The sequence below is a fragment of the Labrus mixtus genome, chromosome 2 (genome assembly GCF_963584025.1).
Source record: "Labrus mixtus chromosome 2, fLabMix1.1, whole genome shotgun sequence".
Lineage (NCBI taxonomy): Eukaryota > Metazoa > Chordata > Actinopteri > Labriformes > Labridae > Labrus > Labrus mixtus.
In genome coordinates, this window is record NC_083613.1 from 18,395,157 (window position 1) to 18,421,726 (window position 26,570).

The window sequence follows — 26,570 nt, forward strand, 5'->3', positions numbered from 1 at the left end:
TGGGAGCTGCCACCTGCAGAAGTTCTCCGATGACACAGCCATCGTGGGGTGTGTGTCTACGGGGAGCGAACAGGAGTACAGGCAGGTCATCGTGGACTTTGTCGACTGGAGTGAGCTCGACCACCTTCAGCTCAACGCCAGCAAGACAAAGGAGATGGTGATTGACGGTGATTGACTCCGGTGCAGTCTGGATGTTCACCAGACTGCACCGGTGAACATCCAGGGCTTGGACATCGAGAGGGTGGAGACGTACAAATACCTGGGTGTTCACCTCAACAACAAACTGGACTGGTCACACAACACCGACGTCCTGTACAAGAAGGGCCAATGTCGACTTCACCTGCTGAGACGACTGAGGTCCTTTGGAGTGTTCAGGACTCTGCTACAGACTTTTTATGACACTGTGGTGGCGTCTGCACTTTTCTATGCAGTGGTCTGCTGGGGAGGAGGGAGCACAGAGAGAGACAGGAAGAGACTGAACAGACTGGTCAGGAGGGCCAGTTCTGTCTTGGACTGTCCTCTGGACTCTGTAGAGGAGGTGGGTGAGAGGAGGACATTAGTGAAACTGACATCCATCATGGACAACCCCTCTCACCCCCGACATGACACTGTGGGGGCCCTGAGCAGCTCCTTCAGCAGCAGACTGAGACACCCACCCTGCAAGACAGAGCGCTACCGCAGGTCGTTCATTGTGTGTTTTTTTAAGAACAAAACCTTTTTTTGTAGTTTTTTTGTAATTGCTGTGTAATTTTACATTATTGTATTTTTTTTATTTAACTGAATGTAAATATGTTTGATTTGATTTTAACTTCTATTTTTATTTTTAATAATTATATTCCCGTCCCCTGTTTTCTGGAGCTGCTGTAATGCACAAATTTCCCCCACGGGGGATCAATAAAGTTTATCTTTATCTTTATCATACAATTGAATAACATTAATAAGAAAGCTTCATCCTGAAGAAATCTATGTCCCTCGTCTTCTTTTTTAGCTCTGTTCCTGTCTTACTGGCATGTATCCATCACCAGAGGGCTCTGCAGACCTGGTGGCTGACATTAAAGCAAGCCTCTGAAGTATATTACATTGCAAAGGTTGCATGGCAGGACTCAAAGCTTGTCCAGCCAAGTTCAATGGCAGAGGCGTGATGGATGAGAATGCGCATGATAAGATACTAGACGAAAGAGGAAACAGGAGGTTTGTCGATTCAGTGGGCTTGTCAGCATTCTCTAAGCTCTCTTCCTGACTAAACTGCCCACCGCCCTCGCTGCTAACACCCAGATCCAGGCTTTGGAGCTCAGGGCTGTCAAGTTTCAGATTTTGAGCTGGCTCATAACCAGAACAAACCTGAATGGAGCCTTTTCCAAAAATGTCTCCAGCCCCTCCAAACAGCTCCTGAAAAACGTGTTCCTTTGCTTTCCCTGTCTCCCTCTTGACCTGTCCGTCATTGTTTTCAGTCACATTGATGCTATCTGCTTCAAGGCTTTCCTGACTGACCTCCTCACTGCTGCACACACCTGAATCTAGACTCTGGAGCCTTGAGCGCTCAACCTGGAGTTTCTCAATCTTCTCGTAGTCAGACATTACCGGCGTAAGATCTCGTTCATTGCTACCTTTTGAGAGCAATTCTAGGATCTCCCCCTTTTTCCTTCCAATTTCACTCCTCTCCTGTTCTGTATCTTCGACTGCATTTTTGCTACAAACTGGCCCATAAGGGGTATCAGCAGCACAGGGGTCCAGATTCCCAGAGGTGAGCAAAGAGGCAGGAGGAGCGGGAGGAGGACACAAATGGGCATAACTGGGGTTGGAGAAACTTGAACTGGATGACTCATTGCTGCTTTTGCTTCTCATTTTCTGTAGAAGTGCCACCTCTGGCCTGCAGGGTGCAAGGACATCCACAGAGGAGGTGATCTCTTCAGTGGTAATTTTCAGCGGGTTAAAGAAGGTGGGGAAGTGAGGGCTCAGATGATTCTGCTGGAGAGTCAAATGGGAGGGAGAGACAGAATTAATTGGAAAGGTTAAAAAAAAAAAAACATACAAAATGAAATCTGCCTACACTAGAAGGTGGTAAAACTACAAAAACTGAAGGTCTACTCAATATTTTTTCTATGCTTTCTTCTTCTCTTGCTTAAAAAAAAAGAAAACAAAACGGAGGCTAAATATATTATAAGAGGCAAAATATATTATAGTATAACACAAATATATGAATGCATGAAAATATCAACATTTGAGGATGCCTAGAGAATTTAAAACTCATTAAAACATTATCAGCCATTAGTTTTATATGGGAAACAATTAAGCTGGTACATAGTAAGTCTTTTGACTTATTTGACTTTGACTTATTACTTTTGAATAATGAACATATGTTCTTGTTTGTAATTACACAGCCTACATAAGCTATACATCTTGCTGTATGGTTTTGCTCTGACAGCTCTGATGCTGTCTTTCAAAAGTTCCCAAAACAACTCTCTAAATAACAAAGTTGATTACTGTATCTAAAGCAGTCATATGGGATTGATGACCTAAAAGGAACCTAACAGAAGAGGTACTGATGAGCTTGATGTAAAAATCTGAAAGTATTATCAATTTGTGTGCCTGACTCAAAATAGCTAATCTGTCTTGAGTTGTCCAGCGGACTTGAGTTTTGCGATGTTTAAGTGCTGTAAAAACATTTTTCCAGACAGCAAATATTGCAAAAGGTATAACAATTAAAATTCTGCTGCAAACCATTGCACTTTAAAGACGTTACACATGGGGAAAAAAATAAGATTTCATGGACTTACTTGGAAATCAACATCTTTTAGGAAGGATTTTGCTGGGTTTGGTATGGGCTGACCTTTGATTTTTGTTATCATGTAAATCCTATAAGCAAAATTACATAAAGTTTCAGCAAAGTCATCAAAATGAAAATATTTGACCCCAATTAAATATTTGTCATCACATGTGACAGAAATTCTACTCACCAGATGGTTTTGTTACGTTTCAAATGTATGACAGCCAGGAGCAAAGCAGCCACTACTGCACATGCAACAATGCTAATGATAACCGCAGGACCATCTAGAAACACAGTACAGAGCATGTTACATCAGTAAAGAGGTACACACAATGTATAAACAATGTATAAACCCCAAACAATTAATAAACCCCAAATATGTGTTGTATCTCTATGGACTATTATGTGCTGGAAGATAAAAACAAACTAAGACGTTTATGTGAGAATCATTTCACATTATGTAAACATTAAATGAAGATAAGACATGTTTGTGCCAGCTCTGCAGTATGAGATGGGATAGATTTGAAATGTCAAAAACATACTGATCTGATGAAAAATTACAATAAAGCAACATCCCCATTTCAGATATGAAAACACATTTTCCTTGGGTTAGATAGATGGTTTTGTATTTGACTTTACCTGATGGTGGATTTGGTGTTCTGATAGGTGACACCAGTGCAGAAGGACTCCAGTCACTCCAAACTGAATGGGCCCATTCTGCAATTGGATTCACTCGAACACGCACCTCGTACCTCTTCTTACGTACGTCTTCTATCTCCGGAACGGAGCAGCTCTGTTCACACTCTTTTAAAATATTTTGTGTTTGTGCCTCCTAAGAAAGGAAAATATATGTTGATGTTCTACAGGCTCAAATTAATGACCATACTTATACTCTTTATTGGATTTCCTGTAACCATACTGTTACAACAATGTAACAATTGTATGCGAAAATTGGTGATCAATTTCAACATGTGATCTTATAGATTTTTTCCCTATTTTAATGACTGTACTATAAAACGTAACTGTAAAATTATATCAAAAACGTACAGTGTGTAAATGGAAGAAAAAAAAACCTAAATATTTAATAATAATACTAAATATTTTCAAGTGTATTCTCCTGTAAAAAAGAAAGTTAGAGGATTTTTTTATTTATTTGTTGTTTCTCTACGTAAAAAAAATTCTGAGAAAAGAGGTGGTAAAAAAGTTCATGCAGGCATTTTAAATTCACTTTGAAAACCTCGTCAACATTTAAAGTACTAACTAGACAAAAAATACATACACACCTTCCATGACTGATCCTCATGTTTCCACTGAAGATGGAAGCTGTATGACTTGATTTTGTGTCTTTTCTCTACAATCCAGGACACAGTGGTAAAGTTGATTTCTGGCTTTTGCGGAGGGTCCAACTTAACTGCAGTGACACACACACACACACACGAGCACACACACACGAGCACACACACACAAGCACGCACACACACACACACACACACACACACACACACACACACACACACACACACACACACACACACACACACACACACACACAAACCCATACACGTAGTTTGTTGAAGGTCATAATGAATAGCTTAATAAGTAATCGCAAGGAGGCAGTGTAGTAGTTATTGTACTCACTGTGACAAGATGGCTTGAATGTAATGTTGGTAACCTTCACAGCGTTACAGGTCAGGTTAATGAAATATTTATTTGAGGCCGAAAACTGAGAAACATAGGATAAGATAAGATGAGATAAGAGAAAACTTTAGAAAAAATACATTTTTTCATTAAAATCAGAATATGCTCAAGCTTAAAATTAAAGTTCAAAAGTTTTAAAAGTGGAATTTTTTATCTTTATCTTGTCAAGGGTTGTACTAGAAAACCAATATTACTAATCTGTTAATTAAAGTTACAAACAACAGCCTGCCTCCTTAGTGAATTTTTAAAAAAACATTTAAACTTCTGTGTACCCCTTTTAATGTGATATGTAGATGAAGTAGACTTACTGTATAACTGTGATAGTTTATACACCAGTTTACTATAATAGTCTGTAAATTACTCCATTATATTTCCTGCAGAGGGATACAACTGGCAGGACGGAGCTTTTCCAAACAACATACCAGAATCAAAGTAATCAAAGTATTTAAAGATGTCTGATCATTATGTCAGACAGAGCAGAGCTTAATATAGCCATGTGATCCAGCATAAAACAAAAGTACCGTAACTGTCTCTCATATTAAACACAAGGCATTTACTTCACAAAAGATCCTGTCTGATAATTGTAATTTTAATAATCATTTTAGGTTACAAGGTTTTCACTCACAATTTCATTCTTTTCGAAGATCATCGAGCACTTCTTTAGTGCTGGTCTTGAGACATCAACAGACTTCAGGTCACAAGAGGATTCGTACATATTCCTACTGAAAAAAAGTTTTTTTAAATGTTTAGGAATGCATTGAAATAAATACTCAAAAATACTGACAAAAAGGCTGAATGTACCAGTATATCAGTGACAATTTTACAAGCTGAACCACTCAGGTTATTTTTTATTTTTGCATTTAAATTTTAACCCTTTTTTTTGCACGATTGTTAAATAAATCTGGTATTTTTTTGTAAGCCCTGTTTCAATTAAGCACTTGCACTAACTTACACCTACATGTCCATATTGGCACTGAAAAGATCAGATTGGTGCAGCCATTATATTCATTTCTCTAAAACCTAAATATTACTTTGGCACACACTAAATATTAATTTGCATTTACTCCAAGTATGTTTATTTCATTTTTCTGTCTGCAGTACATACCCAGTCGTCTTTTTGGCGTGTATTTTGCACACAGTGTCCCACTCAAGTGTGCTGTTCCACTCACAAGTGATGGTACGATTGTAGTCAGTGTAGCAGGAGAGATCTGTAAGAAATAAAGGAGAGAAGATGATATAGAATGGATGAAACCTATTATGCAAGATGATAAAATAAATAAGATATTGAAACTTCACTTACTTTTATGATTGGAACAATCCTGCCCTTTTTTGATGGCGCAGACATGAAGCAAGGCAAGAAGAAGAAAAAACAGAGTGGCGTCCTTCTTTCTCTCCATTTAGCTAATCGTCAATCTTCTCTTTAATGGTTTCCAAAGCTTGATTACTCAGGATGTGATAGGTGTTGGTGAATAGGTCTTCGTTCAGGTTCAAACTGACTGCTTCCATCTTCTCCTCATTCTGTGAAGATGAAAGATACCGTCTGCTACTTAATTCTTATACACAAGCAAAAAAGAAAAGAAAAAGGGGATGACCCCAACAGATAATTGAGAAAACAGAAATAGTTTCAGATTCTGCGTCAGTTTGTGTCCTGTGGTTCCTTTACATAGACTGATAAAACACATGTTAGAATGTGCAAGATTATTAAGCATCAAGTGATATCCAGTGTTCTGTATGGGATAATGTACAGGGAGCAGGTTTTTATATAGTAGAGGAACCCAAACAGGGTGATCAAGACCACAGTTGTTGTTTTTTTTCAGACCACTTCAGATCATAAATAGCAAGCTGTGTCAGTTTTGTCTTCAAGAGGAGACGAAGGCAACTTTTAAAATGTGTTTTTGTTGAATGGAGCTTTGATATGTTTCAGGTGTTTTGGAAATCTAAACACTAATTGGCTTAAACCACACAGCATCAAGCAGATTTGAGGCTTATGTTGAAATGTTTGAGCTATAAGGGATTGTTAGCCTCTCTTTTGTCCAATTATCTATAGACAAATAAATCATCATTAGATTACCGTGGATGAGAGGTGGACGCCTATGCCATTAGCTTGGATAACTTTCCACCTTCTTTTTGCGTTCCACACAGATTGTTTCTCCTGTATACACCAAAGCCTGCTGATACGTAATTGGTCAATACAGCTCTGACTACAAAAGTACTACAAACACAAACCAGAACACTTTCCATGCTTTAAATCCAGACCCCCTGTACATATTCTTCATTCCTATGGAAATCTGTAAATAGAAATTATGTTTTAAATAGGACTTCATAGTACATACTTTGTCCACAGGGGATGCCAAAGTACACACAATGTATGTTCCTAACAGTCATTAAATGATATATTCTAAGTGTGATATTAACAGCTATTTGTTCGGTGACAGGGTCTAAGCATTTAATAAACAGTATTTCACAACCCTAATGTGTACTTTATCTACATCGTCATAGTAGTAGGTATCAACATTACGGTGAAAATGTTCATTGTTTGACCCACTTCATTCGGTGAGCTTTCTGTCTCTGAAATACCGACATAATTATTTCCCCTGCTCGCGTTAAACGACAAGAATACAGCTGCGAGTTGTAGTGTGTGCAGGAAGGAAAACTTATCTCACAAGAACGAAGCACCGAGTTTAACAACAACACGCTTCTACTAAACTAGTTGTTGGAGAGCCCCGTGCTGCAGACACCGGAGACCCAAGTGCAGCTCACGTTAGCTCGGCAGACCAAGGTGGAAACACTCCATACAAACAGCTGGCTTGACTTAAAACACTGCCTGCTCCACGTTGTGTAATCGGTAAAATACCTGTCACAGCACCGTTCTGCCACAGCAACACTAAATGATCTGAACATTAATGTAAGGATTGAAGCAAAAAAGTAACGCTCAAGTTACTTTCCCCAGTAACTAGTTACTTTTATAAAGCAGTAACTCTGTTACTTTTTACTGTAGTAACTGTAACTAGTTAGTCATTTTCAGTAACTACCCAACACTGAACACATCTTAGAAATGAATGTCTTACCTGTTAGTTCAGATGCCCAGGATGTAGAGCTGAGTTCACATAATCTTGAATCCTTAAAAAAGAACATCAGAAAATAAATGTTGTCATCATAGAGAGAGCAGCAAACCATCAACCTCAAAGAGAGGAATGATAGGAGATTGCACTTCTTGACATATATCTAAGAGTTTTAATCTAAAATCAACATGTTTGTTAGCGCGTCACTTAGTCTGAATCCACCCTCACTTCCAAGTTTGAGAGTGTGTATGTGTGTGTGTGTGTGTGTGTGTGTGTGTGTGTGTGTGTGTGTGTGTGTGTGTGTGTGTGTGTGTGTGTGTGCGTGTGTGTGGTTTTATTTTCGTACGTGATGGGGCCACTTTAAGGGATGTTTCCTCTTGTGGTTTTACGCAACAAAAAATTGAGCTAATGTAATGGCGATACTTTTTGTAGACCTAATAGATCAGTAAAAGCTGTTACAGGATTTAAAAAGAAAAATCTAAACAAATCCAATACTCTGGTACTGGTTATTTAACTATTCATTCTATAATTTGTTGTTATTGTTATTGTTAAATCTCTTGTACTTCCCTGCAGGCTGTTATCTACTCTATATACATATTAACAAGCAGAGTATAGTGGTATATATCTCAAATAATGCCTATTCTCTTTTTCCCACATTTCCCCTTAGTGGCAGATTCCAGATTTATATGAAGAGTTCTGCTATTTACTTTAACCACATCACATTTAAACAGGGTGTGTGTCAGTCTGCAGAATATCAATAACAGTTTAAAATTGATTTACACCAATCACACACATGTACACATGTACAATTTGAATTTCTGTGCAGACAGGGGAATTCACAGGTTCTTGCTGTAGCTGGGTCACCTGTTCCTGTGGTTTATTATTTAAAGGTCAGAGTTGTTATTTCTGAGAATCTATTTGTTCCTTTATTCTGACAGGTGCACTTCCTGTAAAAAACAACTTCCCTCTCCTAAAACAGTAGCTATCAGATTATTTTCTCAGAAATCATAGTCATCATTAAGTCCAAAAACTATATGCCATATAGAAAGCAAGCAGTTGTGTAAGTAATCACTAAGTTGAACTATTAAACATGTCCCTTTTTTATGTTTTCTAAATGCAAACAAAAAATCACTGGTAAAAGAAAAAAAATGCTGACAAAAGGCAAGTAAAGTGTACCACTGTATGAAATTCAGGTCACTATAGTACAACTCTTGCTTATAAAGGACCAAAAGGTTTAAACACAGTATCAACCAAAATGTGTTAGTTGTAGTAGTTTGTATTTTTCTTAAATAGTCATGTCAATAGTCAAGTCTTCATAGTAGATCCCGCAAGGATACAAGATACTCTAGATAACTTCAAGAAACTTCTAGGAAGTTTCATATTCTGTATGGAGGTTAAGTTGCTTCTTCATTATGAAAACAAACAAAATAGGTTCGTCCTGTTCTGAATAAGGAGGACAAAAGCTGCAACCAAAACTGTTAGTTGTCCAATTTACGTTCTGCTGTTATTTGGTCAAGTAATACGCATTTTCTCCCAAATCGAGGGCTACCTGAATAAAACTATAGTCGCAAAATGACACGCTCATGAAACCCTCTGCACGGCTCATCAGAGTTCTCCAAACATGAATGGGAGTAAGTATACACTTTGTGCCTTTGTATGCTCTGGGCGGTCAAATCATGTGATTGTTTATCACAAAAAGAAGGTAATAAGATGCTGCAAAGCCAAGCAACACTGCCGAGAATAGAATTAGTTGAGTAAATTGAAAGCTTAATTCAAAAGTTTAGTTTCTGAGCCTTTTTTTTAATTGCATAATAAATAAACAAATAACCTCCATGGTTTTACAGATATTGGCAGCCTCCTCATTCCTAACCATGGCAAGTGTCTAGATTCCATTGGCGGTCAGGTGATCAAAATGGAGCAAGTGAAAGACATCATTGCTTTGTGACAAGAAAGGCTTGAGTGTCCAAACTTTCTTACACTAATGGTTTTCCAGGCAGAAGTTTTGCTGAAAGAAATCTAAAAACCTACTGCCTTGTGACCAACAACTAAATATAGTAATTTAAGAAAAATGGGAGCTGTAGTCTTATAGCTTGACTGATTTTAAAATAAAATTTTATTGAGTTGTTATTAGCGCAGTTGTTACTATAAGTGCTGTAGGAAATCATGGTGGTCTGGTAAATAATCCCTGCAAGTGATGGACCAACCAATGCAGACTAGGCACTTTGGCAGGCAACCATTCTGCCACTGGGGAATGGCTTCTTGTAAATTGTAAGGATGTGTGCCAACAGAGCGCTATCCACATGAAGGTGAAGAAAGCAATGTCTGCAGTGACCAAGACTTTATTAAGGGACCATAAAAGGATATAACAAGGTATATCAATAACAAGTGGTTTTCAATGTTATGTGACATGTTGGTGGGGGGTACGGTAAGAGATACATAGCTCTGTGAAGCAGCTTTTTATGACATCAATGTCATGAAATGTAAAGTCAGATCAAGACTGGCAGGTACTAGTACTAGTAAGGTGTACCTAATAGAGTGGCCAACGAGTGTATTTTCATATTTGACCAGATTTTATAAGGCTGGACAGTAGTACTGGACTACTGCAAACAAAATGTTGTTGTGTTTTCTTTTACGATGACAATAAAGTGCCTATCCTATCCTATTGTGGTCTCAAAACAGTGCTAGTCATCTAACAAATGTGAGAAAAGAGTGAATATACTTATTTTACACATGTTCAATTAAATGGTTGTAAGGTTTTGAAAATGGAGATGATATGATACATTTATATGAGGACACAAAAAATAAGTGATTCGGTTTCTCATTGACGTAAAGAAAAGTTGAAGAAAATAAGTTGTTGGGCCTTAAAAGAGGTATTCATATATTGGCTATGTGAATGGAGGGGATGTGACACTGATAAGAGAATACAAAATATAAGCTTAAGAAAAAATAAAGAAGTGGAAAAACAATTGTTTTCTTTGACATTGATGTGAAGTTATGATGGTTGATATGTGAACACATTGAAATTTGAAACTTGGATACAGAGCATACATTTGACGTGGTATTGATATTACTTCAAAATGTTCTGATCCAAAATGAATATTCATGTGTTTGAAATATTCACCAGCAACTTTTTTTTCAAAGTACATCTTATGTGAAAAAAGGTTGGCAACCCCCGGTCTAGTTTAGTCATCTTGTTTTCTTTGAGTAGTACTTCTAGTGTTTATTGGAACCTGAGTCATATAGGGAGAGGAAGTTAAACTTTGAGCTCATCATTCTCAATTAGACCTAACCCTTGTTTTCTTGTGCAATGCATCATTTCCGGGGGGGGGGGGGGGGGGGGGGGGGAGTCTGAAATTAATTCAGTCAGGGTAATCTCCTTCTGTGATTACCATATCCAGTGAAAAACAGTCATTTGACCCAAGTCCAGTGTATCTGGTGTAAGTTCTCTCATGTTCAGTCAACTCACGTCTGATGTCATGAGATTAATGACACCATTCAAATTCATGCTGTTCAGTCTACAAACTTTCCCAATTGAAAGGTAAGTTTTTATCAAGCATTTCCCAGCCTACGAGATTGAGTGAAGATAGTGAGGGTTAAGCAAGAACTTTGAATCACATTACCAAATAGAGTCTTACTTTGTAAGCCAATATCAACCCCAAATCTCTCTCTCTGTTTAACCGCTCTTAGGTTTCCATTTATATGTCGACTTCTGACATTTGGGTTTCCCCGAAACCCTCTGCGACTTTGAACTCTTTCTCTCTATCCCCGTCACTCTCTTTCCTTTTCCTGCCTCATGCTTAAAAAAAATCAACCACAAACTACATAGACACACAACTGACAGGAAAAACACATCCTCCATTTCTCAGAAAGAGTTATAATACGAAGAAAAAAAAAAACCTTAACCATTCAACAAGTTTGATGTCCCTTTCTTTCATGTACATACATTATGCAGTAGTATTGACCCTTGTGGTGGCAGGTTTGATGCATTTTCTGATTTGTCGTATCAGCTCCAATAAATTCCATAGATGGGTTTGGTTTTAAAATTAAGCTGGTGAGAGAGACTAGGAGTAAGTAGCAATACCCAGTGTAACAAGACAGACTGACCAGCTGACTTGGGGCCCTATCGTAAACCCAGCAAAAATGTTAGCTTTTTTAAAGGGAAATGTCTGGAACTCTTTTGGATTGATTTCTTTGAAATTTGGAGCAAATATTTCTCTCTACCAATTAAACACCCTATTATCCGGGTTTGTGTCTTTCTCTCTTGGTCCTCACTCCCCCACACTGTCTGGTCACTTATGTTTTTGCTCTTTCCCCTTCTCTCACCTTCCCACATACCAACCTACACATACATCTTTCACTTCCTATGTCATCCAAAACTTCCAATACGAACATTTAAAGTGTAAGACAGGCATAGAGTGATAGTACAGAAAACGTTATTTGTTGATGTTATGAAAAACCTCTTACATAAATGAGAGCATTTTAATACCAAACTACCCTCATTAGTGTTTTTGCAACATACAGTTTGTTGTTTTAATTGTTATGTGACTCTTGATTTAAAACAGTCTCAGACTAAAAATAAATAAATATCAGCTTGTTTCCACTTTTACATATTTGAAAATAATTTCTGATACCTTTTCATTTACCAAAGGCTCTCAGCCACTGACATATTTGATGAGCATATGGTTTAAGTGCTAGCAGTCACGGAAAGTTCTAAAAAAGGTTAGCAAGAGGAACTATAGTTCACATTGTCTTTTCAAACGTCATTCTACTCAGAAGTGTGTTGAAATCCAAAATTTATCAACAAAAACGTCATGCTGCTTCATAATTGTCTTGTTATCATTGTTGTCTTCTTTGTAAAACACTGAAATACCTTCTTATCCATCATCATGAAAAGCCAGAACACACGTTATCACATTCATCATCCACCTCCCCGCTTGAGCATCATTTTCTCTCAAACAGTTACTCATTCATTACACTGAAAGAAGTTTGACAGACAACTTGTGAAAACAAATTGAAATAAGTTTAAAAAAGAACTTACCTGTCCAGTGTCTATCTTCCCTTTTAGTGACTTTCATTCTTTCAAAATGATCCAACAGTCTTCCTTATGTCATTCAGAACGTACCGATTATTGGTCTCTCTTCACAGACTCAAGTTATGATAAGGCGATACGTGGGAAAGAAACCTAGCTTGTTGTGGTTTACCTCATGTAAGCATGAAACTAGAGTGAAAAGAAGGGTGGAAATTTTTCAAACTTCTTGATTGTGAAACCTCCCCTTACCCCCCATATGCTCTGTAGGAGCTTAGATTAACTCCAAAGTTTAGCTACAGCTTATATGTGGGTCAGCACTCCATGGTTGTTCATATCAAGTCTGTTTCCTCCAAAGAAAGTACAAGTTTCCTCTTTGTGTTTCCCCATGTCCTTGTTGGGGTAGGCACATGCCTAGTCTGCTTCCTCATTATTGTGAAGTCCAGCTGAAGCATTATTTTTTGCACCAAGCCGATAAGCTCTGTGACTCCTGACTTTTAACCAACATATGTGATTATAGCTCAAGTGAGGAGTTTTTGGCTGGTTATGAAAAATAAATTAATACTGATGCCCCTTTATGACCTATATAGGCAAAAAATTACGCTGCAGGGGAAAGGACATTTTGTGTCTCGTGCCTCATGCCTCGTGTCGGTTCGTCTTGCATCTTGTGTCATCATAACGGCAATATTTGTAGTGTTTCTTGTAAGCTTTTAGAACTAACCGTTTATGTATTTTGAACTAGCCCTCAGAATTATATTTTGGATCCCTCTGCCTGTAAGTTTTTGGATGTCTATTGAGCTATTACTGTAGGTAAACTATTTGAAAATGCTTACACAGATCCACAAATGCATGAATAGATCCATGAATGCACACACATCCACAAATGTGTAAAAAGATCATCAAATCAAAATAAATAATAAAATACATACAATTATATTTTGATAATCAGAAGGTCACAAAGCTCCAGGGGGCGTGGCCTCAGGGCACCAGGTGAGAGGGCATAAAACGAGAGGCTATAGTCTGCAGCCATACACTCACACATTTGAAGATGTGTGTATGCATTTGCGGATCTTGCGAGGTAGGTGTGTTGCAGAAGTCACGTGTAAAATGACAGCCGATAGAGAGGCCCGCCTCAGTTGTGACCAAGGATTTGTGTGTATTTTATGGACTTAATGCAAAATAAGCTCACCATGACAAACTCCATAATATTATTATCATTTTCTACATTTTCTATTGTGTACAAACTAAAACTTCATGTGCCAAACTACATTTTTGCTGTGCAGTCACCTTACAATCAAACAGTGTGATGCAAGAACAAAAAAAATGTTTTGGTGATTTGCTGCCCATGAGTGAAAGCAACTAACCATCCTGACCAGGGGTCTCATTTATCAACAGTGCATAGAAAGTGTTCTAAATTCTGTCTTACGAATGAAATTTAGAATGTGTATAAGTAGGAAAAAATCTGTATTTATCAAACAAGCAGACAGTGATCATACGCACACTGCTATGTAATCAGTGTTGATAAATCCCACATGTTCCTAACCAGCAGGCTCTTGCTTGTTCGGGAACTTTTGCATTCAGAAACGCCTCCAATAAACCAAATATGGTAACAACACACCTCTTTAAAAACCACATGAATATATTTACGTCCTAATGATGAAAACGAGAGCAAAGAAAAGGAGCTCCATAGCAACGGAAATGGAAGTAGGATGAGGTTGAAAAACCACCTCAACTGGCTCCTTTCGATGGGGAGGAGTTGCGGCTCTACTCCGAGCTCCCCCACGAATGTACGAGCTCCTCACCCTATCGCTAAGGCTGAGCCCAGCCACCCTCCAGAGGAAGCTCATTTAGGCCGCTTGCATCCACGATCTTATTCTTTCGGTCACTACCCGTAGCTCATGACCATAGGTGAGGGTTGTAACGTAGATCGACCGGTAAATCGAGAGCTTTGCCTTCAGGCTCAGCTCCCTCTTCGCCACAACGGTACGGCACAACGCCTGCATTACTGCTGACGCCGCGCCAATCCGTCTGTCGATCTCACGCTCCATCCTACCCTCACTCATGAACAGGACCCACGAGATACTTAAACTCCTCCACTTGGGGCAAGGACTCACTCCCCACCCGGAGAGAGCAATCCACCTTTTTCCGGCAGAGAACCATGGCCTTGGACTTGGAGGTGCTGACCCTCATCCCAGCCGCTTTGCACTCGGCTGCAAACCGCCCCAATGCCTGCTGGAGGTCCCAGCTTGAGGAAGCCAGCAAAACCACATTGTCTACAAAAAGCAGATATGAGATTTTGAGGTCCCCGAACTGGAAACCCTCAACCCCCCAGCTGCTCCTTGAGATCCTGTCCATGAAAATCACAAACAGGACCGGTGACAAGGGGCAACCCTGGTGGAGGCCAACATGCACCGGGAACGTGTCTGACTTTGTGCCGAGGATGCGGACACAGCTCCCACTTTGGTCATACAGGGACCGGATGGCTCGTACCAACAGCCCCGGGGCCCCATATTCCCGCAGTGCCCCCCACATGATCCCCCGAGGGGCATGGTCAAAAGCCATCTCCAAATCCACAAAACACATGTAGACTGGATGAGCAAATTCCCATGCCCCCCCAAGAAGCCCTGCAAGGGTAAAGAGGGTAAAGGGTAAATCGGCCGGAGCCTCCTTTCCAGCACCCTAGAGTAAGCTTTCCCCGGAAGGCTGAGAAGTGTGATACCCCGATAATTGGAGCACACCCTCCAGTCCCCCTTTTTGAAAATGGGAACCACCACACCGGTCTGCCACTCCACAGGCACTGTCCCAGATTTCCACCCGACATTGAAAAGGCGTGTCAGCCAAGAAAGCCCAACAATGTCCAGAGCCTTCAGCATCTCAGGGCGAATCTCATCCACACCTGGCGCCTTGCCACTGAGGAGCTTTCTAACTGCCTCAGTAACCTCTGCCAAGGTTATTGGTAAGGCTTCCCCTGGATCTTCAGACTCTGCCTCCTCTCAAGAGGATATGTTGTCTGAGTTCAGGAGTTCCTCAAAGTATTCCTTCCACCGCCCAATTTTTTTGCTTCCCTTTGCCAGATAAAAGGTGATCAATAAGAATCCCGGTGTCACAGCTTCATTAAGAATTCACACAAGACAACGCAGAAATGTCTGCCACTGGTTACATGGGGAAATAGTCAAGCAGTGATACCTCCAAACAGAACAAGCTGGACCAAACAAATCAGCACGCTCTGTTAAAAAGCATTCTCTGCAGAGCGCAAGTTGGTTAGCCAAATCATCTAATAATGTTATATTTGTATGGGTTTGAGACAAATTAGGCAACATGTCTGTTTCAAACTAGACAAAATCACTAATTTTGTGCTTTTAGTTAAAGAAAATTGAGAACATGCTTCTATGTTGAGATTGATTAAGGCATGCTGTGATTCTTGTAGTACTTTTTATTTGTAGTTTCAATGTTCTACCACTACCACTGAAAATCTTCAACATTTAAGTAATATTTTTTCATGAAAAATTTCGATATTTTTGATGTAAACACTTTTTCATCCATTTTTTTGGACATTTTTGATGTCAACATTTTTTCATGAAACTTTTTCAACATTTTTGTGGTCATTTTTTTCTCGAAAATGTTCAACATTTTTTAAGTCAAATTTTTGTGGTCAAGTTTTTTTCATTAACATTTTTTGGACATTCTTGAATCAAAAAATTTTTGGAGGCAAAATTTTTGTCATCCAATTCTATCCAATTGACAAAATCGGGGCCCAAGCCAAATTTGTTTAGGGTATAAAAAAGATATCTCCAATCCACCCGGTCAAACGATTTCTCCGCATCATCCACATCTTAGTGGAGAATAGTGTACCACTGACAATAATGTACCTACCATTACGGTCAGCAATAACATTAGAGCAAGTAAAGGGTATTGATTTATGAAGTAAAATAGCCACACCACTTGCCGTACTCTGAAATGAAGAATGGAACACCTGACCCACCCACCTGCACCTAAGAATTGAGTGTTGTGATACCTTAAGATGAGTTTCTTGGAGAAATACGATGATGAAGTACCTTACTGCGTTTTAACTGGATTATTGATGCCCCTGCAATTCCAAGTGAGACAAATAAGACTGCCACCACCCCGCCGGAATCATCACAGCAGGCTGAGTCATGTGTCAACATTTTTTAAAGAAGAGTTGACATTTTTGAAATCAAACTTTTTTCATGAAAATTTGACATTTTTTAAGTTAAGTTTTTTTAACATTATTTTCATGATAATTTTTTCGACATTTTGAAGTAAATTTTTTTCATGAAAATTTTCAACATTTTTTAAGAATTTTTTTCATGTAAATTTTCGACATTTTTGATGTCAACATTTTTTCATGAAAATGTTTGCCTTTTTTTGAGTCAATTTTTTTCATTAAAATGTTTTCAAATTTTTTGTAGTCAAACTTTATTCCTGAAAATTGTCGACATTTTTGAAGTAAATTTATTTTCATGAAAATCAACATAGTTGTGGTCAAATTTTTTCATTAAATTTTTTTCAAATGTCTATATATATATATATATATATATATATATTCCTTATATATTTAACATGTTCATAGTCCCTTTAGCTTTTACCCCACCCTACTTACTGTACTATTCACTCAAACAGACAACAGCCATACTGTAGATACCTACCTGCCATGTTACATATCTACCCTGTACATAACATGTTCAAACTTCTGTTCTACTGTAAATACTTATCAACATATGTAAATACTTCATTAATGCACTCCTCGTGAGGTACTAAACTGCCTTTTATTGTCCTTGTACTGTGACGACAATGACAATTAAGTATAAAATGTATCATGCTGCCCTCTGCTGGTCATAGCCCTAAATTAAATTACAATTCTAAAAGAAGGTCAAGTTTTAATGATATAAAACTAAAGTTTGATTAATGGTGTTAAAGCTAGAATGTCCATTTATATATTTGTATACCAAATAATGTAAAAAAAATATACCGGTAAGTAATAAATCTGCAATTTCAATATTTTATTTGTATAGGCTACAATGAAAAAGAAGAAAGGGACAAAGAAATAAGAGGATCCTTAATCCATTAATCACTTGTGGTAGGCAACCCCTAGGCTTACAGAAATGGTTTACCCTTGTGTTCAGCAAACCATGGGAACTTACCTGTTCAAACTGTACAAGTGGCCAAACTGTTCAAAAACACATGACTTTTCACACGTCAACAACACGTTAACAACACAAATATTCTATCAAAAAATCTTTAGTTTTTCTAAAATTACTGCTGTGTTCTCTAAATGTCTGGTTGGGGGAATTGTGTCATATTATCGTCGGTACACTTAGTAAGAGTAGGAGAGTAGTAATCATACAGTAAATGTACAACTATACATTCATTTTGTCTAATGGAGGGGGATGGCATGACTTTTACATTTGCTGTTTATACGAGCTCCGAATAGCCAAGCAGTTATGTGGAGCACCCATGTACGGAGGCTTTTGTCCTGGTCGCAGCAGCCGTGGGTTTGAAACTGACCTTGGCTCCCAACATATCCTGCCTCTCTTCAGGTGTCCTATCCAGAAATACAAAAATGGACCAAGAAATAACTTGTAAAAAGCTCTGTTCATCCATTAACGTAAATGTTTCACTTCCAGATTGATGTTTTTTTGCACATTTGTCTCTACTACAACATAAAATAGTGGCAAAGAACAACTGTAAGCTAAAAAAAAGAGTAGCTTAATAAGTATATCCATAAAACAACCAAAAGGTCCCTACTCATTTGGTATTGCGTAGGAGTATTTCTCCTTTGTGATTTTTAAGAAGCTGAGGTGAAAACCTAAATCAGGTAGACATCAAGTGCTAAATGTAGTATCAATTTCTCTCTAAGTATAGCAGAAATGGTGGTCTTCATTTCCAATGTGAATTGTTCTGGACCTAATCTATCAGGAATTTGTGTGTGTGTGTGTGTGTGTGTGTGTGTGTGTGTGTGTGTGTGTGTGTGTGTGTGTGTGTGTGTGTGTGTGTGTGTACAAGACTGTCAAATCAGCATCGAAAATATACCTCACAGGTCTAAGGTCCGGCAGCCAAACTCAAAGTACATTTTCCTACCAGACGGTTTAACCTGCCCTCAAGTCAGATTTTTGTACCTACTAATAATCCTAAATCCAATCTAAATATTAGGGATGGGCTTTTTTTTTGGGTATATTCATGTTTTATGTGTGTGTGTGTGTGTGTGTGTGTGTGTGTGTGTGTGTGTGTGTGTGTAATTAAGTGTTTAATAGACTCTCTAGTGAGGGGTATGAAGATTTTTAGAAAAAAAATCATGTTCAAGTTGGATTAGACTGAAATACCAACAGTTCAGATTGTGAAGTTCATGCAGCCTTTTCCAGGGTTTTAGTTTTATCACAGTGTTGGTCAGTCTGTGGGCTTGACTCCCCTTGTGTAGAAATAAAAAGACTGAAGTGAGATGTATAGACTGAGCATTTTTTCTTATTTGACCAAATAGTTTTTGATTTAGTTTAGTTTTGTGGACATAATATGCAGTTAAAAAAGTTAATACGCAATATATTGTATCACAATTCTCAGCATATTGCAAAAAAAATTTAAATCTCAATAATATCGTATCGTGACTCAAGTATCGCGATAATATCGTATCGTGGGGCCTCTGGTGATTACCACCCCTAGTAGCTACACGAATATTTACCTGAATTAGATTAATTTAACTTACTGTATTTACCAAAAAAAGTAAATTGTTTAACACTGTATTCTTACTTACTTGTATTAAAATAAACTGACCCCAGACAACGTTTTTAAAAGGAAAAACATGTCAGGTTTACTTAAACGTTTTTGCACAAACACAAATATTAGTGCTTTGACTAGTATTAAACACAAAAACACAGTTAAACGTATCTCTGAAATGTCCTTTAAAGTAGACTAAACACCCTGAAAACGATGTAGTTTCAGATAAAAATATCACTTAATAATAAACAAATAATCAGGCTAAAAGTAACTATTGATTGGCTTCCAAAATATGCAAAACCACAATAGCAAATCTTACACTTAAACTTTGAAATAAACCCTTTAATGGTCCACACACACACAAGCACGTTGCAGGCCTGTTGGATGCTCGTGTGCGTTGTGGCCAATAGAAGTCCTCCGGTCAAGCGACAGAAACACAAAAAATGTCTACCTCACGTACCATAGTCTTCGAAAATCCTCTCCTCACAAAGCAGGGGTTCAGAAAACAGTCCTCTCCTCCCGAAACAACGTCTTTTACACGCCGTCGAACTCACAGACCGCTAAACAATCCTCGTCGAAACTTCAACAAAGAGAAACCAGACGGATGCAGCAGCAACACTCCCGGTCGACGGCTCTGCTGTCCGATCTCATGTTCACCTCCACTTCATTAATTACCACACACACGCACGCACACTCACTAAACACTAAATTAATGAAGAAACATGTTGTCGTGCAAGTAACTAGTGGTTTCTTTTGTTAACTCGAACGAAAAAAATATACATGCACGAAGCTAATGCGGCTAGCAATTAAAATATGCACTTCCCTCAGTTAATCATCTCTTAACAACTTTATTAATAACCTTACTTTAACTTATTTGTTATGTTTTGTTTTGTGAGACTTTACTTATTATTGAGACATGCATTTCCTTATTTACCACCGGGCTATTTACCACCGGGCTACATAGGCTATTTCTTGATGTAAAGATCAGCATAACATTTCTCGACACGGTGCAATTTACACTTCAGCTCTATTTTATTCCAATACATGCATTACAGCTGTAAACAAAAATGTTCCAGTTTCTCTTTGAGTCATTATAATGTCTACTTTAGTGTTCACACAATACTGGTACTTCAGTCAAGTCATCATGGGAAAAGAAATAGATAATCAGCTGCACACTGAAAATACTTAACTGCACTTCATTTTGAGCGAACAACATGTATTGCCTTTAGCTTCCTCAGGTTTGCCAAGCATATCTCACAATAAAGTTACAGTAAAGAATTTTCAGTGTGTGGCGGATTTTTTTTTTTTCTCTCATTGTATATTCCTGCAACCGACTGGCACCTGAGAAAGTAGGATGGTTGCTTGTGGGGCATCCTGTTGGTCATCTTTAATTGGTTTTGAAAGAAAGAAATGTCTCTTAGAGATGTTTGTATGTTTCCTGGATGAACTACTAGTTTTTTTTGTTATAGGAATAGTTTAAAGTACAGTGAAATTTTCCTATTAGCCACAAAAATGGGCCAATACCTCTTCAATATCTGTAAGCTAATGATTAGCTTAGCTAAGCATTTAGACAAATATATATATATAATGTCTTTGTCTATTTTTAAAGGCTAGCTGTGTTGTCCTGTTTCCACACTGTATGCTTAGCTAGGCTAACAAGCTGCTGTGCATAACTACACAGCATACAAACACAAGAGAGGTATTGATCATCTCCTTTCACTTGCCAAGAAAAAAAATCAGTATATCCTAAATGTCTAACATTTTCTTTTAAACTTAGCACACAAAAACTAGCATGTTGCCTAGTACCAGTTTGAACCCATTAACCACAACTCCTCCCATCCTGAACCAATCACAAATGTTTCCCTCGTCCTTCCGATATGACATGCTCAGGCACAGCACGAGTGTACCATTCGGACCACCCTCCATCATAAACTGACACCCCAGGATGCCCGCACTCGTGGGCCGCCAGCGCCACATGACACGCAGTGACAGCCGAGCCACACAGGATACAAATAGGGCGGCTAAGGTCCACGCCAGCCTGGCCAAACAGAGCCTGGAGTTTTTCTTTCGGTAGGAAGTGACCCGACGGGGACAGGAAGGTGTGGAAGGGGACACTGATGGAGCCAGGGATGTGGCCTGGCTCTGTGTCTATAAATCAGAAAAAGAGAACACATTGAGGTTTAGGAATGCGTGGAAAAGGTCTTTGTTGTATTCTTAATAAATTAGCAACATGCAAAAAAATACATTTAACATGAGACAGATATGAAAAAGCACAAGTTGTAATGGATTTCTTAAACTTTCAGAGTAAATGATGACATTTTGGGGATTGTAGACTTAAGTGCTGTTGAACATCAATGAGTCGATTTCATTGACCTCTTGGGGGCAGCATAACAAGAAACAGCACAGACAAATACGGAGCCCCTCTGATGACATTGGTGAAAATTTTATAATTTGTAGCCACGGAATAATAATACAGACGGCATCAAGGGCAACACCCACAAAACATCACAACCGGTTAGCGCTGAGGGGAAACTTAAACAAACCACTAGGCACAATCGGCACAATGCTGAAGGGCTGCTGTATGCCCTGCGTCATTACAAATAAACTGAAAAATCTAAATCCAAGGTTTTATATTTTACCCAACTGAAGCACAGAGCCAAGTAGGAGAGATGGGAGGCTTAGTCGCCAGTTGGATCCAAAATTCAAACGAGTATGTCTGTAGTCAGCACTGCAGTAGTTAACTTTAACGTTATTTTCACCTCATCCAAAGCGTGTAAGATTGTTTCAGGGGGACCATGTATGTAGGATATTATATTATGTTAGGTGTAATTCATCATATCTCTAATCAAATGTGATATGGTCTCTACCGGCTTATCTGATTCAACCAGGTAGCAAAAGACATCTGGGAACGAAACTTTGGGCCGTTTAGTTGGATCATTTGTCCAGTCTTTTAAAACGTATCGGACAACAATTCACTCTTCAGTTTATTAATATACATGTATTTGTCAATTGACAGTAATGAATCAATATGGGATATGACAACTTGTAAGATGATAATGTCATCAGAGGGGCTCCGTAGACAAAGAATCACAAAGTTCTTTTTTTTTTTTTCATGTGTGTGGTTATATTAGCAAAACGTGTCATATGACATTTACCAGAAAGCAATGATTTGAGATTTTGTACCCAGCAAGCACTATCTGTGACTTCAATGTTGACATTTGGTTGACAATAATGTTAAATCAGTCTGTCCAAAAAGTATTTTCAGCCACTGGTTAAAGGTTATTTCATTACCAACTCACAACACAACAGTTGTGAGTTCAAAAAGTCTCCTCATGCTTGCACGTTTTTCGTTAGTGATTGCGATGCACTGCTCACAATCAGTTTAATCAGTATAAATATGAGATCCATCTGGAAAAAAATCATTGATGTGTGCGTAAATGTGAAATAAATCTTGCAACAGAAGTAGAATTCCCAGGGACATCTGGTCTTACGCTAAACACAAGCCGTTCACATAAATGCACATTTCTAAACATTTCTACTGCCCCTGAAATCTTCTCCTGATTATATCCTGCTGTGTTCTCACACCAGCTCACACTGACATCTTGCAGAAAAAAATACTAGGGGTCTGGCAGGAGAAACTCAGAATAAAGCCAGAAAAAATACAAAATTATATATTTTTATATCTGTATACAAATATAAAATAAAGGATGAACTCATGGTGGCCATTGAACAGTTCAAACTTCTGCATTTCCTCAAGAAATGCAAGACCACTACCGTTTTGGCAACACAACAGTTGGCACGATTCTTCAGATATATACTGTAAGGCCACCTTGCAACTAGACAGAGAAAACCACTATGAGAGAACGAATGTGCTTAAAGCAAGTAGGAAAATGTTTGGCAGCCTGCTCTTTGTAAGACTTGGTCCAAATAATAAATATAAGCAATCCAGATGCTTACTCCAATTATCATCAAGGTGGTTAAACTGGCTCTAACACTGCCTTTGGCTTTGAGTATAGCAGCCTGTAATAAAATATAACAAAAACCAAGTACAGATCTTGTCTGTCACATGCTCATCAGCCCTGATGCACATTCACTTGTCAATAAAGACCACAGAGACATTTGACCCAAAGCCAGCTGTTGACCTGTGGATGGAGACAGCTTAACGGAGTCAGGGAGGTGCATCTGCAGCATCTTCATTATCTATCTACTATGCAGGAAGCTGAAGTAGAGGACAGCAAGGAAGACTGCAATTAAGCCCTTTTCACACATGCACTCCGGATAATATCTGGATATTTACAGGAGGACTTCTCCGGAGATTCTCCCGACCTAGCCGTTCACATATGCTTCTCACAGCGGGGGACTTTCCCTGTCAGAGGGGAGGGGCCACGGAGGGATTTCCCGAGGTAAGACGTGACGTACATAAACAACGCGGAAGTAGCGGCCGGAACAACAGAGTCCGCTACACGACGCTATAATGAGAATATTTGCCTTTATATCAATTCTATGTGTAGTCCAATGGAATGACAACATCCACTAAAGAGAGGAGAACAACATACTGACGAACAGAAAACATAATGCAGACATTTAATTACGTGCACAGAGATCGTAGTAGTCATGTGCAAACACTTAAGGCAGTCACTGTATATAAACGTCATTCTCTTTCCATTGGCTCAAATTGAAATCTCCGGAGTATGTGCTGCCGCGTTCAGACATCAGCTCACTCAGATTTTCTGCAGATAAACCACTAGGGGTCTGGCCGGATAAACTCTGGGTAAAGTCCGCGCGAAAAATGTGGCTGTTTGCGTTCACACATAGCCTAAAGCCCGTCCGGGTAGCCAAATCTCCGGAGTTTTTCAGGAGATTTCCGTATGTGTGAAAAGGGTTTTAGAGACCTTGTTATGAATTGGGTGAGTACTAATTACCATCTACTGGTACTTTCCTGAGTAAATCACTGAACAAGTACTGTACAGCAGGTGCACCTCTGTTGTTCCTAGAAGAGTATCGAGAACCGATAATGACAAGCCTTAATTTTGAGGATTGTCCATTATTTAAAACTGCCAGAGCTTTATTTTTTTTTTTAAAGATCTCCAAAGTGATAGAGGTATTATTTGACAGTGAAGTAATAGTGGCATTTAGACTGTAAAATGATAACGTTATTTTTTTTAACAAAAGGGGTCACTCTCATACTTCCCTATCTAGACATGCATAAAGACAAGTCTTTTAATGGCCACTGAAAGCAGCTAGAGCTGCTAGCTTTGACATACGGAGTATCATCTTGTGGATGCTTGCTCTAAGAGCACATGAAAGCTTTTCAGTGAATGTCAAATGATATGTGCATGTACACTACAGTACGTATGCAGATGCTTGTGTGTGTGTGTTTGAGAGGGTTAAAGTGTATATGGAATAAGATAAGGCACGTAGTGTGGGAGTGTTACCACAGTAGGCACAATACTATCTGTAAAGATTCACATATCTACAAGGGTGGACAATGTCTAAGACCGCTATCAGCTGTTTTCTTCTGCAGTGTGCATGTTGTCTGTCTGTCTTTGAGTAAAAGAATATAGGTCAGTGTCTGATTGTTAAATGCATAGTTATGTGAGCATGTCATGTGTCATCTGTGTGTTTGTTCAGGGTAAACTCTGAAAAAAGCTGACAGAAGCAGAGCAGTGGTTTTGTTTTCATGATACTGTAATGATTGCATGCATGTTTATACAGTATTTTTAGTTAACAATTATATTGGCAGTATAAGCACTGTACAGTGTGCATTTAAATGTGTAATTTAAGTCACATTTTAAATGTAAAAAGACAAATGGAGTGGGATGGAACGGCTAGGTTTAAGACAGCTTCTCAGGTGATACGGTGAGTTAGCTCTTGCTCAACCAATACATTAACCTCGTTGAGTTTTAAATCAAATGACCTTTTTATGTAGGCTTTGAATCTCCTTGTGAAAAAAGTTTTCTGAACTGTGTGAGACAAGATCAACAATCAAATCCCTACACAAACGTATGTCACAAAGGTCTTACTGCTATACCCCTGCTTTCAGTTGTGTTGTTGTTTCCTGTGTAATCCTAAAAAACGCAAGATACCTAAACAGAAGTGTCATCACACAAACTCGGTTATATACTAGGCCTACTCACTGTCTCTGGGTTCAGGGTCCAATCCTTTGAACCTGCCAGCAGGTCTGGCATCCAGCACCTGGAACTCTTTGGTGTCCAGGTTATCCAGTATCTCCTCATAGGTCTTTATCCAGGCGCGGTTTAAAGAAGCCTTAAACTCTGTCGGTGCTGGTCTCGCGTACTGGTCACTCACCGGTCGACCCTCCAGCAACCAGTTCCGGAGCCCCCCATTAAGCATTGACACCGAGCTGTGGCCGAACACCCGGAACATCCACCACACACGGGGCGCAGAGAACGCGCCAAACTCGCTGGCGTCGTACACCACGACGTGCGTGTCCCTTTCTATCCCTAATTTCCCAACGTAATCTGCAAAAATCTCCTCTGACGGAAGCATGTGGTCTAGAGGAGATGTTTTGTCACAGCACTGGTCAATGTCAAAGAAAGCTGCGCCCATGATGTGCCTCTTCTTAAACTCGTTTTTGGAGTTGCGCCGCATTTTGGGCAAATACCAAGAAGTGTCCAAGACGCGCATTTTCCCCTCAACCTTCATGGCCTCGGCGAGCCATTTAGAAGTGAGCACAGCTCTCACTTGAAGCGCCATGGTTAGACAGACAGGCTTTAAAGTTTACTTTACTCAAGAGATCCAATTTATCCTGTGACAAAGGTTGGAGTTGGTGGTAGTAAAGAGATCAGGTGCATCAATAGTCGAGAGAGAGAGAGAGAGAGAGAGAGAGAGATCATCAACAAACACGCCCCCAGTTCACAGTACAACCAGTACAACAGCTGAAAGTGAATGAAGGCGATGACGCGTTACAATACTGTGAAACTAATGTGATACAAGTAAATTGTAAAGGATCAACCTGTGTCTCAATAATTTGCACATTCTACTCGTTTTAAACTAAGTGGATGTAGTTTTCTTGTCCCAACTATGTATTTATTTTCAATATAGGCAAGGCCTACATAGGCCTATAGATCATATTATTATTAGCCTTATTCCTATTTCCTATCCGAGATCACATCACCCCTGTCCTTCATGACCTCCACTTTACACTACTTCTATGTTGTATTGTTCTCTTAGTTTTTGCTGTGTTTTTGGTTGTTTCCTGTCAAAGCGTCTTTAAGTATTTAGAAAAGCGCTATATACATCTAATTTATTATTATTATTATTATCA

At 38.9% G+C, this 26,570-nt stretch overlaps 2 protein-coding genes and 1 long non-coding RNA gene across 3 annotated transcripts; all 3 read right to left on the bottom strand.

Annotated features, from left to right (window-relative positions):
• Positions 1-981: 981 nt before the first annotated feature.
• Positions 982-5,180, bottom strand: LOC132954349 (uncharacterized). The gene is made up of 5 exons (XM_061026896.1): positions 5,091-5,180; positions 3,407-3,599; positions 2,958-3,051; positions 2,778-2,856; positions 982-1,968 (listed from the first exon to the last, which is right to left on the bottom strand). The coding sequence occupies exons 1-5, from the start codon at positions 5,178-5,180 to the stop codon at positions 985-987; spliced, it is 1,440 nt and encodes a 479-aa protein (XP_060882879.1). The 3' UTR covers positions 982-984.
• Positions 5,181-5,524: 344 nt separating this feature from the next.
• LOC132987284 (uncharacterized) lies at positions 5,525-12,946 on the bottom strand. The gene is made up of 4 exons (XR_009675604.1): positions 12,566-12,946; positions 7,534-7,585; positions 5,766-6,633; positions 5,525-5,673 (listed from the first exon to the last, which is right to left on the bottom strand). It is a non-coding gene; the product is annotated as an uncharacterized LOC132987284 (long non-coding RNA).
• A 7,344-nt stretch (positions 12,947-20,290) lies between these two features.
• On the bottom strand, positions 20,291-26,050 carry LOC132987206 (3-mercaptopyruvate sulfurtransferase-like). Its single transcript, XM_061054106.1, has 2 exons — positions 25,420-26,050; positions 20,291-21,430 (listed from the first exon to the last, which is right to left on the bottom strand). Exons 1-2 carry the CDS (start codon positions 25,997-25,999, stop codon positions 21,132-21,134), a joined length of 879 nt encoding a protein of 292 aa, XP_060910089.1. The 5' UTR covers positions 26,000-26,050; the 3' UTR covers positions 20,291-21,131.
• Between the last annotated feature and the right edge of the window lie 520 nt (positions 26,051-26,570).